The following is an 18,679-nucleotide window of genomic DNA, read 5'->3' as shown; positions in this document are numbered from 1 at the left end:
GTGAGTGGTGATTGGGCCCTGAAGCCTGTCATCAAATCCTTTGCAAGTTGCGACGTCTTTACTGGACGAGGGGGTCAATCCTTTCTCCAGGAGACTTAGTCCTGGACCTGATTTCAAGATTATTTAGACACGACTGGGCTATTGCGTCCCGCCCAGATTCCCTAGGTGTGCTTTGACTGGTTGTAAGCCTCTGATAAAGTGCGCTAGGATCCACCCCTAAACCATGCCAAGGGTTTAAGCCAGCTTTTTGATCCACATGAGCCCCCAATTAATGCCCGATCGGCATTTGAGCATGAGAAATCGCAATTTGAGCCCCCAAACCCCCACCCACTCCGGAAATGAAGGGCGACAAGAGTTTGAAGAGAGCCTATCTCTCCCAATCCTTGAACCCCACCAAATCAACGTGCGTCGCTCCGTAGGCACAGCTGTCATGCTACAACGAGGAGGGATTTCGCTATATTCAAGACTTCTGGCTTTAATGGGATATAAGGAACATAATGAGGGTATGGTAAACCACAGAATCTACATTTGATTGCGATTTTCCTATCCTGAAACCTAAAATTAGTCCTAAAAAGCTGTAATGAGTATATTGCCTTGCGCTAGGCGAGCCGTCATGAATATTGAACATTTATCCCGTTTATTTTGAGAAATCGACTTCACTAGAAGATCTCGATTGACAAAACGATGTTCCAGTCATCTTCGCTCTGATCTCGTGATCCCCCAGATATAGGTACGGAGATAAGACTCGGAGATAACCCCGATCTCCTCTCCTCTCACCTGACTCAAGAGTATCCCGAACATTAACTCCCAAGTTGTATTTCTCTACTTCACACTTGTTAATAACAATGAAAGTAATTCTCGCCGGTTCAACCGGCTTCATTGGCCGGGAAACCCTCAATCAATGTCTACAAAATCCTGCCATCACCTCGGTGGTAGCACTTAGTCGACGCGACCTACCAGCCCATGACAAACTAAAAGTAACACGGATGAAGGACTTCGCCTCATATGCCTCCTCTGTCCGTGAAGACATTCAAGGTGCCGAAGCTTGTATTTGGTATGACTTTTATTGACGATCAGTATATCACCTACTTACCCACCACTTAGGACAATCGGTTTGATCCCGAGTACGGCATTCAAAGATGATGATGGGGCAACTGCTCGCCGGGTCAGCATAGAGTATACCATGGCGGCAGCCAAGGCATTTGAAGAATCCTGTCGGAAACCATTTCGCTTCATTTATGTCAGTGGTGCTGGCGCGGAGCAGGATCAAACGAAGTCGCTCTGGGTTATGAGGGATTACAGAAGGATTCGAGTATGACATCTATCTTTTGTATATATTCATTGGTTCTAGAGTTTCTGCTTACCATCACAGGGTCTGGTGGAGTCTGAGCTATTGAATTTTGCGAAAACCCATTCTGACTTTACGTCCTACATTATGCGGCCTGCTATGGTGATATCAAACAAGATCACACCGCATAGTCTTCTTTTCGGCCTTGGACCATCTATTCGTGTTGATGCTATTGCTAAGTCTATGGTGGAGCTGGCTATTGGTGGTGGTGATAAGACTGTTTGGGAGAACTCGGAGATGAAGTAGCTGTAATTTGCATCAAAGAAAACAAGGAAAGAGATACGTTGATAGATTATGATATGATCAACAGAAGAAAGTTTATAATTTGTCTTCCAGGAGCGGCTTCAGATAATTTTTAATGCTCTATTCACTGGGTGAAGAACGAACAAGATGTTTGCGTTGATACCTATCTACTACTTCCCATCCTTTTAAGGCTCTATGGAATAACATTGAATTTGAAGGGGACAAGCCATTTCCGAGCAACGGATTTACAAATGAGATTGTGATTCTTTAATATTAGTACCGAAAGCATCGTACATCCATTCATTTATACATCAAATCAAAACATCAAACTTCTGTTTTTAGCGAATAAAGCCACGAATTACGATGGCACTTCAGGCATCAAATTCAGTTCCAATTAAGCACATCAACCAGCAGGATTGGTACAGGTAAAGGGTGTTAATTTCGTAGACTTGAAGGTCTTATGCATCGAAATAACAGACGCCCAGATACCCAAACCCGCTAGCGCTAGAGCTGCAAGAGCGTAAATAAGATCAAAGGTATTCCACCAGAATTTCTTTTTGTAGCCACGGATCCAACGCTTCATACCATGATCCACACGTTGAGCCTGTCCTGTGCGTGGGTCGAATTGCTCTTCTGGTAGCATTGCATCCTTCTGGATGTGATACCCGACCAAAAGTAAAGGTGGAAATGTGTAAGAGAATTGCAAGATGCAGGCAGCACCGACAAACGATGTTAAGTTGCTAACTTGCGGAATAGCAGCGGCAACGACAAAGGCGAGGATCCAATAGACGGGCACTGGGAAGATTGTTAGTAAGGAAGTTGGAATTGGGTTCTCAAAAAAGAAACCTGTAAGGGACTTACCGAGTCCAACCCACATCCATTTGCCAAGTTTGCTGTCGAGAGGCGGGAAATGAAAAACATCACGCAGCACAGAAGAATAAAGGATCTTGATTCCAATATTGCCGTAAAGCAGGGCCGCAATCGCGCCAGTGATAAAAGAAAGAGCATTGCCGAGGGTCTGGAAGCGGTATGCACCCGGAGTATTGGGGATTCCTGTTTTCAAATTAGTTATCATATACTGAAAAGGGATCCTGGCACGGCGTGATAAGCTTACCCTCGTAGGCTGGGTTATAGACAAATTGGCCTTGAGCAGCGTAGACAACCATTCCGTTGACCAGATAGCAGACGTAGATGAACAGCTCAGCACAAACGAAGCCCTTCCAGAAATCAAAGGGGCGTCGCATTTCAGCCATCAGCTCATTGAACAAAGTGGCACCACCATAAGCAAACACTGCGTTCATCATGGCAGTGACCTTGTCGTTGAGGTCTAAGCCAGAAGGCCAATTGGCGCTCGTGACTTTAGGTCCCTCTAGAATTCCGTAGGATGTCCTCACCGCGTCATAATTAGGAGGATACTTGTAGACAACCACCATGGTCATGATAATAACAATAACGTTTCCCCAGATAGCGAGATTTGCTAGCCAAGAAAGACGCTGTAGAGTTCGAATCTGTCCAAGAACAAAGCCGATCACCATGAAAATGATTTCAGCTGCTACAAAGCAGAGAAAGCCACCTTTGTTCTTGACACCAGCCACCATTTGCGCTAGGCCCTGTCCGTTTGTCTCAATCAACAGAGCTACGTTGAGGAAGAACTGGAAACTCTGGAGAACGTTCACTCCGATGCGGGCCCAACTACCAAAAATACGGAAAGCGAGATCGCCGTAGTTGCGCATCGGGAATCGAGTTGAATCCAAGCCAGTAAACATGCGCCAGAGCTGCAAGCCAGAGTAACAGGCCATCAGACCAAATACGGTGTAAAGAGCGAAACCGGGACCATAACCCATTCGGCTGATAGCGTAGGGCACATTGGTAGGGCCCAAAATATCAGTGGTGATCAGATAGAATATTGATCCCCAAGTTGCAGTGCGAGCTGCTCTCTGCGCCTGCTCCCATTCTGTTTCGCTAACGCCCCACCTATCCGTACTCACATCGCTCCTCGCCGTTTCGGTCCCAGGAGCATTGGCATTTTTCGGGTCGAAATTACTTTTCTCGGCCACAGATGCAGGCTCGGTCGGCTCAGCGGCTGGCTCCTCCCGTTTCCCCTTGCGATTTAGAAGGAGGTTTCCTATTCCTGCGAAACCAGCAGTGTCTGTTGGAATGTGTTTCTCTACCTCGCGAGAGCGACCGGCCCAATAATGATAGTTCTCAAAGGTAATATTAGAGTCCAAATAGACGGAGCCTGTTCCGTACAGAATTGGAGGTTCGATGTCGTGATGTATATCAATGTTGGGGTGTTCTTTTTCAGTGCCAATTATATCTGCCTCATCGCCAAGGCGAGGATCGGCAACGCCGCCGATGTTAGCTGCGGAAACGATACCAGCCATTGCGCGGGTGGCGGAAAGAAAGTGCTGATCCCTCCTGAAGACAATAAAGGGGAGAGAGGCAGGGGACGGACGTGCGGACGCTTGTCGGGGTTTAAATAATCATGATTGTGCACGCAAGAAAGACTAAAATTTAGTTCGACGAAAAGGTACCAGATCTCCTGTGGGCTCCCTGCATTTCAACTGTAACCCGCCATAACCTTGGCTTCTTTGTGGAGTAATGGGTACTCGTGGCCGGACTTGAACCCCGTTGTCCGAACCTTGATTGGATTGCATGATGATGCGGTGGGGCGCGTCATCAGGCAGGAGGTTTATACGGATAGCCAGTGTCTCGCCAGTAACTTATCAGAAAATCCCGCCCGGCCCTTATTGTCCGAGACACCAAGACGCGGGTGGTGCTTGTTTCACTGATGAGCCGGGGACGATTCTTGCGCTAGCATCCATAGAAGTGATATTGGTGGCTGTTGCTGACGACTATGCCCCACTTGGGGCCCTCTGGATGCTCGGTAAAAGCTTGTCTTCTCCGCAATCAAGATAAGTCGCCTGTCCTGCCCACCAATGAAATAGAGATATCGGCTAAGGGCGGATGGCCTCTTGCTGCTCGAATTTTACCAGGAGACTCCATTATCCAACTGTAGTAACTCTGCCGGATGACCGACGGGGTAAAGCGTGTGGAAATAACGATCGTGTGTCCACCCACATGATTTATGCATGTACGGGCCAGGGTTACATTAACCTGAAGACAATCCGGGGGCCAAAATTTCGTGTTTCTCGAGTCATAAGAAGTGATTATGAGGAAGGGACTGCCCATGGATTTGAGTGACAGTTTGGTACGGACGTCCCCGGTAAAGGTGGATCAAGATCCACTATAGAATGAAAGGAAGGAACAGCCAAATAATCTCGCCTGCATCTTAAGTGACTGTTAAATCATTTTCCGCCAATACTTCCACGGGAGAAGGCCGGATTTGCGGTCGCAGTGATCGTTCAACAGGGAGAATGACTTCCTATGTACTCCGTACTCTGTATGTATACTGGCATAACTTGACACTTCTATTTTTTTCTGGTTCTCTGGTTGCCAGACGCCATTGGGTTTGCACTTGGTCACTTTTTTCAGTAACCACACAGAATCTACATTTCCGTAGCCCCGTGGAACCCTACTACTTACATCTGTCAAGACGGATCGAGCTGTGGAGCCTCGGCATAAAAGACACTAACTTTATGGATATGGCAGAGAGGTTCATTTTCTAACAAACCCAAGTCTAGATGTCAGAAGAGTCCCGGGCAAAACAGTCACGCTCCGCATTCTTACCAGGACTTGATTGATCATCCATAGTCCACCAAAATAAAATGTGACTTTGATGCATTGTGATGGGGATGTTGAAGTTGAAATTAGTTTCACGCCTATGAACTATCCCAACCTCATCCACCGTCGGTCAACGTTTGCCCACTTAATATTGCAGTAGTGCAGAATTAGCCCTTTCCATTTAGAAGAGATTCCAAGAGAAAGGAAACTTCTTCCGGCAAGCCGGACATTTAGAGCAACTCCGGGCTAGTCATATGTCTGAATAAAGTGGGGCTTAGACAATGAAGCATCCATATATTCTGTGTAGTGGAGCCAATTTTATTGATGAAAAAGCTTTTTTCGCTACTTATTGCCGTATATTCTGAATCATGATAAGGAATATTTGCATGGGATTAGTGTTTGATTTAATAATAGGCTGAAATAGCCACGTGTGGGCAAAATACGCCCCTTCCTGTAGAGCCGCACCATTTGTAGACTGAACCATCACAGCGAAGCGCCTCCAAACTCGCGTCTGTGTAACTGACCTTCTAATCTTTTAGAAAATAATTTCCACTGGAGAGAGAATTTTAGCAACAATTACGACCAGCCAATTAGCCGAAACACCGTAACTAAGTAAAATGATTGTATTACGAAATTCTTCTTGGTTTAGTATTCTTCTATAGTATTGTACTTCAACCCACCTTATTATGTAGGAACTCGCTAATCCGACGATACATATCAACTGGGTTCGAATACATCGGAAAATGCCCACTTTCCGGGATAGACGCTAAATCCACACCTTCTTCCTTCAATCGCTCTAGGTACGGTAAATTCCGAAACTCTTCTCCAGACATGAACATCTTTGGACAGGAAAGACCCAAAAACAGCCCTATCAAATTTTCCTCGTCTGACAATCGTACCATGGAATCGAAAATTGGTCGGACAGCCGCAGGTCGTGCTCGCGCGCGTAGCGTACTCTCATATAAAGGGCTCCCGTAGGTCTTGGTGTTACGTGTTCGCTCGATGAATGCATCAAAGAAAGCGTCGGAAAGCGTCGGAATTATCAGATGGAAATGTGAAGATCTGCCGACTGAAAAAATAGACCTCTGATGCGAGGTTTCCTTTGATATCGATAAAGCTTAGGATGCGATCTGGATGACGGTTTGCGAGTAGAAGTGCCGTGAGTCCTCCCATTGAGTGGCCTATAAGATGGAATTTGAGGATTTTGAAATGTGATAGGACTGCCTCGGCTGTTGCAACGAAGAATGGAATGTCAATTATGGAAAGGTCATTGCCCGCGGTTTGACCACACCCTGGGGCGTCGTAGGCGATCATGCTGAAGTTCTGAAGGCATTTGTGCAGCGATAGATCTGCCAAGTCTTCTTTACATGAGCCGAAACCGTGGAGAAAAAGAATTAGGGGATTAAAGTTCAGGTAATGGAATGTTGCCAGATCAAGTTTCACCCCTTTGACTTGGAGGGAGACTGTCGAGTACTCGAGCGCCTTACCTCAAATTATACTGTAAGGGTATAGAGGTCACCAAAAAGCTACCTAAGTATTGGAAGTATTTATAAGTCATGCTAAATTGGAGATACTTATGACATTTTGATGACAACTCTTGGTTAACAGATTGGGCAAAAGGTCACCACACCGGGGAGCTGATCCGTGGGTATTGCTCAAGTAAATTTAAGCCGCAATTTTTGGGAAAAGCATGATCATATAGAACTTAATACACCCAAAGCAGTGGTCTCGGAAATATTTGTTGGCTTGCAGGTTTAGAGCCCCTCAAGCTGGTATAAGGGTTCGAGCTTCGTAGATCGTTGAAAGAAGACGTAGCGCCGAACGAACCATGGCAACCAGGTGCCAATTTGGTACTTGGCATGTCGATGAATAGGAACACCAAAGGTATAGTCGAGTTCTTCTAGGGTACGTTGCCTATGCCTCGTCAGATAATGACCGATCAAGTGTGAAAATAAGTTTGGTCCCTCCCGAGGTCACTAACATCGTTTCTGGCACCACAAAAAATATAGTTACGAAGGCGATAACATTCAATCCGGCATAGAAACCAAAGGCTATAGCAGCTTTTAGCAGAGTGTCATAGCGTGAATCGTATTGATTGATATCTTACCTCCACTAGGAGTGGTCTTGGCTAGCAGCGATGGGAAACTTAGGGTAAGAGCGCTCCCGACCGCGTTATTGACACAAATTGTGACAGCTGCGCCCAATTCTCGATGAGATAGTGGGAATGCTTCACTAAAGTAGATTGATGGGATGGGTCCCATACCTATTCTTGTCAGCAGATGCCATGGGGCCGAAGACAGACGAGAAATGACCAACCAGGTCCATATAGTGCCGTGAACAGGTATATGAAAAGCGCTATCAAAGGTACCCGAGCACCTGAATCAGTCGGAATCAAGAAACAAAGCCCTGCTGCTAAAAGACACCAAGCCATATTCGGGAATGTGAACAACAACAAGTTACGGCGACCGAAAGTATCCATTGTCCACACGGCGGGTAAGGCAAAAATGAACATAGTCAATCCGAAGCCTAGGGAAGCTAGTAGACAATCACGGGTGGAATAGCCTGCCTCAGAGAAAATTGTGGATGAATAAAAACTCATGATGTTGATGCCAGAAAATTGTTGTGAGATGACAATTATTGCACTGGATATCAATGCGCGGCGGAGGCGAGGAACTGTGAACAATTCCCATAAGCGATGGCCAAGGGATTTCCCTGAAAAGGCGTCTCTCTCCGTCACGACCTGACAATGTGCATAGTACTAGATCCGATAAGTTTCCGCAAATCCTGAGAATATGTACTTGGACTTACCAAATCTCTAGCAGCGATAAGTTCCGTATTGCGCAATCTGCAGAATGCGCGGAAGGCTTCTTGATAGCGACCCTTCTTCATAAGCCATCTTGGCGACTCTAAATGAATCTTGTCAGCCTCGCAATTAAGAAATATATAGTATATAATTAATCGACATACCAGGACAGAACCAAACAAATATTAATACGGGAACAGCAGGCACAAAAGCGGCGGCTAGTTGATAACGCCATGCAAGTCGTCCGACGCGATAAAATATGAGATTAGAGCAGAAACCCCTATCCAGAAGATTAGATATGGGGGTGTTATTGATTATCTAGGCTTGAAACTTGCATGAATGTGCCAAATGCTACCCAGAGCTGGAAACTTGTCACTATTCCACCACGAATCGAAGCTGGGCTTATCTCTGCACTGAAGACAGGGATTGTAGATATTTTGACTCCCATCCCTAAGCAACGAGCCATACATTAGTTGAAGTCTTATGGGAATAACCTGCTTACTACTTACCAAGCCCCATGAACAGGCGACAAAGCATCAGACCCCACCAGTTTTGCGTAAAGGCTTGTGCAAGTACCGGGAAGACACAGCTGTAGATGAATTAGCCGAACAACCCAATATATTCCCGACTCAGACTCGCGCAAGTCTCACATACAATAGCCCAGTGAGAAAAATGGTGCCACGGCGACCTAGCCAATTGTTGAGGGGATCTGCTGCCCATGCACTTGGAATGTTAGTTTGGTTATTTCATGCGGCATATTGATATACTAACCTAAGAAGGCCGAAGAGAGTGGGTCTATGATATATTATTATCAGAATACAGATTTTTGTTAATTATAGAAGATTGACATACCCGGAGTTTATCACGCCAACTAACCAAGTGTTGTCTTCAATGCCAAATTCCTGTGGAAAGGAAAGATTGGCTCCATTTGCGCCCGTGTTGTCCCATCCTCTTCATTCAATTTAGAATATAGACGCCAAAATATAGGTCCCAAACTTACTGAATTGCAGATCCGAGAGAGCACAAAGCAATACTGAAATATAGGTCTTTCGGCAAGTGCCATTTGTCTATCCTCGAGTTAGACTGGATAAAAGCAGAAGGAAGGTTTACATACTTGTATGTTCTCGGCGCAAATGGTATTTATCCTCTTCATTCAGCTCTGATATTTCCTCAAAGCTCCTTTGATTTTGTGCAGCGAGCGCTCCCTTCTGGAATACCTGGACTTGATCCGTAAATCCATATTCTTGACAGAATCGAAGAACGCGATCGTGGAGATCATCTCTAGAGATTCCAGCAAGAGGGTTCAAGATCCTATAGAAGTACGTAGAAGAAAAGCCATCAGATAAAATCCAGACAATAGCAAAAGAAGGTGTATCTGTACCTCGCATTAACATTCTGGTTATAGCTCCCTAAGTGCTGTGCCTGTAGCTCCGCATCCTCCACGAATACCGAGTTCGGCTTGAGATCATCATCCTCACTAATTTTCGACATGGTCATTTTCACAAACTGTACTTTCGATATGCCAATCAAAATAGTTCTGGGACCAATCCACAAATATATACTCCACTAGACGAAGACACCAACTTTATTGGCGTATCCGAGGGGGATCGTCGGTCAAAAATCCGGGGTGCGCTAGTGTTAAACAAAGACGGCGATCGGACCAATTGCGCCTTGGTTACCCCTCGCCGATGGGTGTATGACGCCAAGTGCCCTGCGTGTGTCGACGTTCGCTTTGATCAAAGCGCTTTGGCCTGTGTGAGACCAGAGTACTGTTCACCAATGAGGTGGTTGGGTATTAAAGCGTTTAGCCTGTTTACCCCCTGCTGACTGGGAATGCTTCGGCGTGGCGGTGCCGAGCCGGAATGCCCTGCGTGAGAACATAGTACAGTGAACGAACAGAATTTCGTAATGAGATGCGAGGTTCTGAATACGTTATTTCCTCCCAAGGTTCCAGGCTATCCCCGCTCGTGCCCTGTGTGTGTCCGATGCAAGATGTACTCCACCGGGGGTTACAGGAACTTGAAGGTCGTACATTCACAAGCCTCGAAGTTGGTTTCGCAAATTTCCAGTGTTAATCAAATTCGTCCTTGTCTCCAGTTGCAAAACATATATATTCAAGGGCTCTGCCAGCTTCTAAATTTTCATCAAGTACTTCACTTTAGAAAAATCTCACTCCTACTAATTCAAGATGGGTAGCGCCGGGAATGTGACATGGCTGCAAAAGCTATCAGAGCAGCGTAAGTGGGATTCTACTCCATAGAAATTTGAAGTGTCTTCGGAGAGGATAAGAAAAAGCTAACATTGTTTTGTTTTCATGGCCAGTCAATGTGGATGTTGACTGGATGGACCCTGCGTACACACTGAGTATGCCCATTGTTCCTCATGACATGACCAGCAACCAAGGATGGGTTCATGAACAGATGTGCAACCCAATCAACGATGATCTGTTCAAGAGCGTGGTTAAGGAGTACAAAGATCAAGGCTGGCTAGCAATCTACACTCGCATGGTATGTTGTGAACATTCAGCTTTGAACTTCCCAATAATTTACTAACATCATCTTAGGCTGTCTTGATGTCCAAGGCTAATATCGATAATATCCAAGGCCGAGTACTTCTTCAGACCCTTCCTTCCAATGCATACAACACCGAGGAGACACTTGAGCATGCCCGGGCCTATGCTCGTGAGTTTGAGAGCGTCGGCGTCTCCAAAGACCGGTTTTGCATCAAGATCCCTAGCACTGGGCCTGCACTGAATGCGTGCCCAATTCTGCTACAAGAGGGTATCCGGACTCTTGGAACTGCGTTGTTCAGCGTGCACCAGGCAATTGCTGCTAGCCAGGCAGGATGCTTGTACATCAGCCCGTACTACAATGGTAAGAGTTCCCACATCTTTCTCAAGGGGAAGAAAAATTAATCGTCTCGCACAGAGGTTCGCGCACACGATGAACGAGAGCTGTGGCCCCAGTCTGACGACCCAGCGTTGCTTCATCCAATGTCCCCACGCTTAGTTCAAATTCTTGAGACATACAAGCGCCTGTATAAAGAAACCGGAAAGGAACAGCCATTCCTTAAGAATGCGAGGTATGCCAAAATCATCCCTAGATACGTTATTCCGCTAACCTGATTGGAATCAAGCTTCATTTCTCCACAGGAAGCCATGGCAGCTGGTGAGCTGGGATGTCAGTCGGCTACGATCTCTCATGAGGTCCTCACTCAGCTCGCCCAGCTTCCGTATGACGGATCCAAGCAGCCGGGAGAGGGCGTGCCGAAGCCGGAGCATCCGTATGAAGCAGCAGCACCAACGCCAGACCGCCTGAAGAAGATTGCGCAGACTGATCCTCTTATTGGACCTAACTGGGATGGAAAGCTGTCAAGAACTGATATCGACTATCTGGGAAATGGAGGTACTGAGCTCGACAAGGCAAACGAGGAAGACCCGCAGACCAAGAAACGACTCAAAGAAGCTCTTACGCTGTTCATTGCAGCAGAAAAGAGAAGCCAGGCAAAGATTGAAGAGGCCATGAAGCACGTCTAGGTGCAGTTGAGCATGTTGATACAGGATGGAGCGTATGGTACCATCGAGAAATATCACTCTTTTAAATAGATCGATCTTTCGAAGTAAGAGGCAGTGAATTCGCAATCGAAAGCGTGGGCATTAAAGATATGGAATGCTCATTTCCTGCTATAGTGGCTGTGTCTATTCCAATATTTGAATACCAAAGACGTGGCATATCATCAGAGAGACCTGCTAAGTCAACTCCATAGTGTATGGTCGTATTTTGAGGAGGCGTAGGTCTGAGAGGCCCAGGATGCTGAGTCCAAAATGATGCTGAGTCGTGAACAAGATAAGATGCATTGCTGTTTGGACGTATATCAATGACCTTCGGCCAAGACGGCGTCAGGGGATCGGGAGAGTCATTCCATACAAAAGAGCCTTCATCCGATAGATTTTGTGGGATATCATTTGCAGAATTGTTGGGACCAGGCCAGGTCCACCCAAGTGGAATCTGTGCAAGCGGTGGATTTTCAATAGTGGCACCGGAATAACTTGCTATATGGGGTCCCTCATTTGCACGGGACAGTAAAACTGGTGGCTGAAACTTAGTGTGTAAATGATTAGATTGTAAGTCATCGATATTTTGAGTTTCATGTGCTTCATTTGATCTAGTGCTTTCCGCCATAACCTCGAGAACAGCTGGGTCGACTGGCTGGGCTTGGCGTGGAACAGAAGCATCAGGCTGGTACAAAGTACGAAGGTTGTTAACCTCCCTTAATAGTTCATCACGCTCAGCCATCAAGGCCTGGATGGCAGTAACGGCTTGGTCGCATCTTGCTTGCTGTGCTTTATGATGAGAGATGCTCTCATCAACAATAATATGCTTCGAGGGCCGTGTTTCCTCCTTGAGCTTGGGTAGTAATCTTGTCAATTCCTGAATCTCGTTAGTGACAATTAAAGCATCTGTTTTAGTGGGTGGACGGTCACCAACCATTAAACGTTCACTGAACGCCTCTCGGCGGGACTTCTCAAATTCACGATGGCTGGCTCTATCCTCCTCGGTCCAGTGCCGGACGCGTTTTTTCTTGGGCCTTTCACTTTCTTCCTCAGTCATCGATGGGAGATTCTCAATTGTTAACAGTGTCTCAGCTTCCATTTTTTAGAGAGCAAGCTATGAGGAGAAACGATGAGGTGCTTGGTGAATTCCGGGGAAAGTGGGGGACGAAATGCGGAGAAGACCCAACTTCCGCCAGCCCAGACCCACTTCAAAAGCAGCTGGATGAACCATATCAACTTGTCACGGACAGGTTTTTTCTCTCTCTTATGGGGAGTTATATAGAAAAATAGCGGTCATCTTATACTTTGTTTTTAGCTTAGCCTTTAATCTTCACCTACCAGCTTCTTAAAGAGGAGCATGATAAGAAAATTTCGAAAATGTTGACTCCAAAACGCGAGGCTAGGTCACCTGATCCCAAATGAAAGACATTCGCATGAGATATTCAAAGAGGAGGAGCCACCTTGGTGGCATCTTGGTCTTTTTAATGGCGAGTGTTTTCAAAAAGATCCCCAATATTCTTTCTGCGAGACTCTTCAGGCTGGTTGGTTAATATTTCACTGAGGCATTATTTGCACCGACGGGCATGGTTTTGGAAGACTAGTGAATCCAGGCTGTTTTCAATGGATAGAGGGGGAATTCTCTTCAAGTTATGAGATGATCGTACAAAATACATGAGTTCCGACTTTGAAAGTCCCATACGTCTATTAAATGTCGTCCTGGGGGATCATACCCTAGTCCCAAAGCCTCTCAAATATCTTTACGCCGAGCCATCATTTCCAGCCTCGGTAAGAGTTGACAGAATTTTGCGTGTCTCACTATCTTTGTAGATCAAAATTAATATAATTAAAAGATGTCATACAATCTCGCCGGATCAAGCCTCATAAACTCAGGAGTTGCTAGTACATTTTCAATATTCCCGTGTACATTACCATCCTCTATTCTCGGAGAGAAAGCCTATTTTTCTCGGGGGCAATCCCGAGGGTATACCAACAAAGATTCGGCAATCATCTTATTATTGAAGTTTCTGCCTTGACCTTCAATACTGGAATATTAATTGGCCTGATCGAGAAGAAGGCTTGATTTTAGGTTTGATCCTCTGATGGCAACGAAGACAATCGGAGTTGAACCGTGAATGGTGAAGTGAAATCGGATATGATCCGGGTCTCATTATTTCAAGTATCTTCCCTGATTGGCCTGTTACTGCTAACCTCCAGCTAGTCTGACTGTATTATCCGAGAAAGCAAGTTTACCCACGCTAGTATGCTGTGGGGTTTCTCTGGGGAGGATTTGCGGGGATATGGGGCATTCGCCAGCCTTCCTGATGGTACATAAACTGGAGAAATTCTAAGAACCAAGAATATCATAGTTTCCTATAGAAATCACACTTTCAAGATGTTGTCTTTACGAGGCAAGCCTTTGGTTTACCTCGTCACGGTTGTTAGCTCAACGGGCTTTTGTCTCTTTGGTTATGACAATGGCCTGATGGGACAAATCATCTCGGAGCCCAATTTCCTCGATTTGATTGGCAACCCCAACTCCGCTGTTCAGGGATTCGTGGTCTCCTCCTATGATATCGGGTGTATGCTCGGGGCTCTTTCAGCTGTCCTGATCAGTGAGCAGATTGGCCGTCGCCGCACCATCCTCCTTGCCTGTATAGTTCACCTTATCGGCGATGCGATCAATGCCTCGTCATTTTCTCTCGCCCAGGTCCTTGTCTCGCGTATCATTCTCGGTGTTGGTCTTGGCCTATTCACCAGCGCTTCACCCGTCTGGCTAGCTGAAACCACTACAGCCGAGATGCGAGCTGTAATGGTTGCAGTGCAGTTGACTTTTCTTATAATCGGCACGAATATCGCGTATTGGGTTGATTATGGGCTTGGTTTTCTGGATAATGAAATTAGCTGGCGGGTTCCCTTCGCGCTACAAGCAGTCTATCCTCTCGTTGCCTTCGGGTTTACGCTCTTTCTTCCTGAGTCTCCCCGGTGGCTGGCTGCCCATGGACGTACACAAGAAGCAGTAACCGCTCTTTCTGCATTGCGTGATCTACCCGAAGATCACGAATTGATTCAAGCCGAGGTCAACGATATCTCATCCGCTATCGAACTTGAGGCTGGGGGTTCCTCCTGGGGTGCGCTATTCCAGCAAGGCCCGGCCAAGGTCCGAACGCGAGTGATCATCGCATGTGCGGCTCAGTCTATGCAGTCATACTGTGGAATCAATTTTGTCGAATACTATTTCCCTTTCATTCTTCAAAACTCGGTCGGCCTGAGTCCTAACTTAGCGAATCTGGTATCGGGGTGTTCCCAAATATGGTTTCTTCTCACGTCACTCCTCACATGGTTCCTCATCAATCGTTTAGGTCGCAGGCGGCTCTTTTATCTCGGGAACGTGGGAATGGGCAGTTGCATGATTGCCGTATCTATCACCTTGTGGTGGGACTCCCCATCATCAGATATTATCACCATTGTCTTCTTTTGGCTTTACTTACCTTTCTTCACTTGGGGGTGGATGTCTAACATGTGGACATATCCGGCAGAGATTCTACCATTGCATGTACGAGGCAAAGCGCTTGCACTCTCTGTCTTCTTTCTCTGGGCAAATCAGTTCTGGACAGTTGAAATTGCCCCGGTCTCTATCGATAATATCGGGTGGCGCAGCTATGTTATCTGGGCTGTTCTGAATTTTGCCTGCTGCGCCGTGGTTTATTTCTTCTTTCCGGAAACTTCATCTATGACTCTTGAGTCTGTTGATTTTCTCTTCTCCTCCTCTAATGGCATCCGAGATGTTGTTTCCAAGAGCGAGAACCTTTGGAAGAACAAAATACACTTGGAAGTGGGAGCTGCAGCGGCAGCAGCGATTGACGAGGAAGATATTGGAGAGAAAGCAAATACCCAGCAATTGGAGAGAGTTTAGGCTAGATGTTGGTAAATAAACAAGCGGAGGCGCGAAGTTGCATGAATCGCGCCAAGAAAACAGCCTTCTGTAGTATTCTTTTTGTTGATTGTATCCTGTATATTTCCCGCACTTTTGGTCACAACAATAAATAAATTTTCCACATATCACTGGCACCAGACAAAAAACAGGCTCAATATGCACCGCAGAGCTAGTTCATAGTTCTTATTGGTAGATATCTGCATTGAAATCTGTGTGGCTTAAACAACTTTACCTGTAGCAACTTGATTGGCTTAAGCGCAAAAGAAACATGCTCAAATACTCTCTCAGCCTATAGATCATTCACCGACGTCGGAATGGCATGTGTCCCAAGTAAAAAGAAAAGCCCACGTTTAATAAGTATATAATAATCCTCGTAGACTCGTTTGTATTCAATTTTAATCTGTTAGTTTCTTAAATACTCAAGTCATCATGGATATGTCTTCTGTGACCAGTACAATGACAGACATGACCATGTCTAGTACAGTTACATCGGCATCCTCATCTGCTACAAGCACTGGTAGTGGTATGAAGATGGGGGGCTCATGCAAAATCAGTGTACGATTAATTACTCTGCATACTTCAAATATTCTATTTTAACATTTCTTTTCTAGATGCTTTGGAATTGGAACACGATCGACGCGTGCTTCATATCGCAGTCATGGCACATCACTTCTAAGGGAATGTTCGCTGGATCCTATATTGGGGTCATTTGTCTTGTTATCAGTCTGGAATTTCTTCGCCGACTGGGCAAGGAATACGATCGTCTTTTACTAAGACAACACAAGTTACAACATGTGGGAGAATCGACTACGTCTATTGAAGCTTTATGTACGAGGGATGTACCATTCAGTTTTACGCCCACTATTTCTCAACAAGCCTTTCGCGCGCTTTTGCACATGCTTCAGTTTGCAGTTGCATATTTTGTCATGCTGTGAGTCTTCCTTAGTTACCAATCGGATATCTCCTTCACCTCCTAATTGATCTCGCTCCTTTTTGAAAACGAGGCTGACTTGTAATTTGCCAGTCTTGCCATGTACTATAATGGTTACTTTATTATTTGCATTTTTATTGGTGCTTATATTGGTTCCTTCATATTCACATGGGAATCTATCAGCCTGGGGTATGTGATTCAGACTGAACTGTGACCTGGATAGACTTTGAACTGAGCCCCTTATAGTAAAGAAAACAAACAGACAAGCGTTGCTAATGAAGCAACCGTCTGCTGCGGATGATTTACTTTAGCGACCGACCCTGGCAAATCTTTGTGAAATGGAAAGAAGTTTCCTTTCCAATGTTGACATGCCTCAATATTGTCTTATGTACTCTTGAATATTGCATTGAAGCTTGCGCGTCCGAATCTCACGCTATATGACACTGCTTCCAAGCTTTTTGGTCAATAGCTTTTGAAATTGGATAGATTAATCTGCCCGAGGATCAAGAATGGATCTGGTTCAACTCAGTCAAACAGCGGGGCTCTGCGGGAACTGGCGCACGGGTTCTCGGGAAGGATGTTTCTCTCATATTCCGATGCCAAGCGCCTGGGCATGGGCTGTTGATCAGGCAGCAATATTGAACTTGAATAGGGTTATAAGATTTAGGAAGGAGTAGCATTTGCAATACTAGGTCCTGTATGGAAGTGTGTCTAAGATGTCGAAGCGCTCGTCCAGCAGTAAGAATATGTCTAGATCAACTCACGATTCATTTCGTAAATAGGCGGAAACCGGCGAGTCCCTATTATGAAAAGAATGCCATCAGGAGCTAGTTTCTTAGGTGGTCCAAACGTTCGAATGTTCAATTTGAATCTTGGCACTTGACAAATGTGAGTCTCGCTTGACAAAGATCTTTTTGAACAGGTCATAATTTTCGTTTGGCCCGATTTCTTGAACGGGTAGGGGCTTTGGAACAGTATCTATTAATGTTCCAGCCGCAAGGATCAAGGATTCGGCCGCATGGAAAGACAAAAGATAAGACGATGCTGTGATATGTGATCTGGCATAAACATTTCCTATTGCAGCATACAGATTCGAAGCTCTGGGCCTCGCCACAGTATGTAAGGATGGCGGGCCTTGTTGATTGGGTCTTTGATGAGGAAAAGGAACCCTGCTTCGCCCGCCCGCGAAATATGCCCCTATCTCCACTTCATGGACCGTTCAGTACTAGGAAAGACACTAACCGATCCAAGGCATACGGTGACATGATATTTTGGTGATGTCAGATGACAGCAGCCTTCAAAAAAAAAATTTAAAATTTTTTTTATTGTTATTTTTTCTCTCATGGAACCCAAATAAGGCTGAAAATCCTTTCAATGCTCAGCCACAGCTGGGATGCCAAGAGCCGCGTGAGCTGCCGACTGGCAAACCGGCGACACCGACAATTATCCCATAGGCAGGTGAAAGTGGAATAAAAGGGGCAAATTAAAATAGAAAAAGATAGAAAGAAACATATGGAAAGTAATAATAATAACAGCCATGATATTGAAATAGTAGAAATTCTATGACAGCATGTACAGAACGGCTAACTATGAGGCATAATCGCAAAATGCCACACCCAAACAAGGCAGTTGGAAATGGAGCTCGGGTGGATCCGCACGTAGAAAATTTTCGATCTTTAAAAAGTCAAAACGAGTCTAGACACCATTGGTTTAAGGTGATGGGGCCGTGGCAAGCTGTTTCACGGGAGCTAGGAAGTCCACCGCACATTACGGAGCATTTATTATTATTTCTTTAATGAAATATTCGAATCCCCCTTATAATCCTTCCCTTTATAATAACTATCAATGGCCACTTTCCTCCAGTCATATGCTTCTTTGCTCCCATGCGCTTTCAGTAAGCCTTAACACCGGCTGTTTGACGCACTGCCTCTGCTGCGAGTCGCCGATTCTTGCTCCAGCCCATTCGTGATTATCTAGCTCTCTGCCCCCTGATTCGCCCCGGATTGTTCTCTTCTTCCCCGGAATTATTAGGAATCTGTTGCTCTGGCAAAGGAGCTGCAAGCTTCTCATTACTCTTTCCGACTTGGCTACCCAGCTTTCGGGGACGTGTACTCCGTTCACACCGCAACGATAACGACATTTTTGGCCCATCACTGCCAACCAGTCCTTATCCTTACCCTTGA

General features: G+C 45.7%; 7 protein-coding genes across 7 annotated transcripts; 3 read left to right on the top strand and 4 right to left on the bottom strand.

Annotated features, from left to right (window-relative positions):
- Positions 1-845: 845 nt before the first annotated feature.
- On the top strand, positions 846-1,594 carry N7478_013156 (putative nucleoside-diphosphate-sugar epimerase; the record flags this gene model as incomplete). Its single annotated transcript, XM_056929366.1, has 3 exons — positions 846-1,054; positions 1,105-1,312; positions 1,373-1,594. The coding sequence occupies 3 exons, from the start codon at positions 846-848 to the stop codon at positions 1,592-1,594; spliced, it is 639 nt and encodes a 212-aa protein (XP_056772728.1).
- Positions 1,595-1,994: 400 nt separating this feature from the next.
- Positions 1,995-3,975, bottom strand: N7478_013155 (uncharacterized protein; the record flags this gene model as incomplete). Its single annotated transcript, XM_056929365.1, has 2 exons — positions 1,995-2,644; positions 2,706-3,975. The coding sequence occupies 2 exons, from the start codon at positions 3,973-3,975 to the stop codon at positions 1,995-1,997; spliced, it is 1,920 nt and encodes a 639-aa protein (XP_056772727.1).
- Positions 3,976-7,189: 3,214 nt separating this feature from the next.
- Positions 7,190-7,561, bottom strand: N7478_013154 (uncharacterized protein; the record flags this gene model as incomplete). Its single annotated transcript, XM_056929364.1, has 3 exons — positions 7,190-7,326; positions 7,383-7,507; positions 7,539-7,561. The coding sequence occupies 3 exons, from the start codon at positions 7,559-7,561 to the stop codon at positions 7,190-7,192; spliced, it is 285 nt and encodes a 94-aa protein (XP_056772726.1).
- A 735-nt stretch (positions 7,562-8,296) lies between these two features.
- N7478_013153 (uncharacterized protein) lies at positions 8,297-9,575 on the bottom strand (the record flags this gene model as incomplete). The annotated part of the gene is made up of 8 exons (XM_056929363.1): positions 8,297-8,358; positions 8,588-8,667; positions 8,733-8,801; positions 8,850-8,873; positions 8,931-9,029; positions 9,079-9,145; positions 9,193-9,389; positions 9,460-9,575. 8 exons carry the CDS (start codon positions 9,573-9,575, stop codon positions 8,297-8,299), a joined length of 714 nt encoding a protein of 237 aa, XP_056772725.1.
- Positions 9,576-10,266: 691 nt separating this feature from the next.
- On the top strand, positions 10,267-11,613 carry N7478_013152 (uncharacterized protein; the record flags this gene model as incomplete). The annotated part of the gene is made up of 5 exons (XM_056929362.1): positions 10,267-10,315; positions 10,401-10,585; positions 10,642-10,951; positions 11,006-11,159; positions 11,214-11,613. 5 exons carry the CDS (start codon positions 10,267-10,269, stop codon positions 11,611-11,613), a joined length of 1,098 nt encoding a protein of 365 aa, XP_056772724.1.
- Positions 11,614-11,674: 61 nt separating this feature from the next.
- N7478_013151 (uncharacterized protein) lies at positions 11,675-12,730 on the bottom strand (the record flags this gene model as incomplete). The annotated part of the gene is made up of 1 exon (XM_056929361.1): positions 11,675-12,730. The coding sequence occupies one exon, from the start codon at positions 12,728-12,730 to the stop codon at positions 11,675-11,677; it is 1,056 nt and encodes a 351-aa protein (XP_056772723.1).
- A 1,293-nt stretch (positions 12,731-14,023) lies between these two features.
- N7478_013150 (uncharacterized protein) lies at positions 14,024-15,544 on the top strand (the record flags this gene model as incomplete). Its single annotated transcript, XM_056929360.1, has 1 exon — positions 14,024-15,544. One exon carries the CDS (start codon positions 14,024-14,026, stop codon positions 15,542-15,544), a length of 1,521 nt encoding a protein of 506 aa, XP_056772722.1.
- Between the last annotated feature and the right edge of the window lie 3,135 nt (positions 15,545-18,679).

Source organism: Penicillium angulare (assembly GCF_028827245.1).
Source record: "Penicillium angulare strain IBT 27051 chromosome Unknown utg000012l_segment0_segment0, whole genome shotgun sequence".
NCBI classification, from domain to species: Eukaryota; Fungi; Ascomycota; class Eurotiomycetes; order Eurotiales; family Aspergillaceae; genus Penicillium; species Penicillium angulare.
This window is presented reverse-complemented; position numbering and strand designations above follow the sequence as displayed.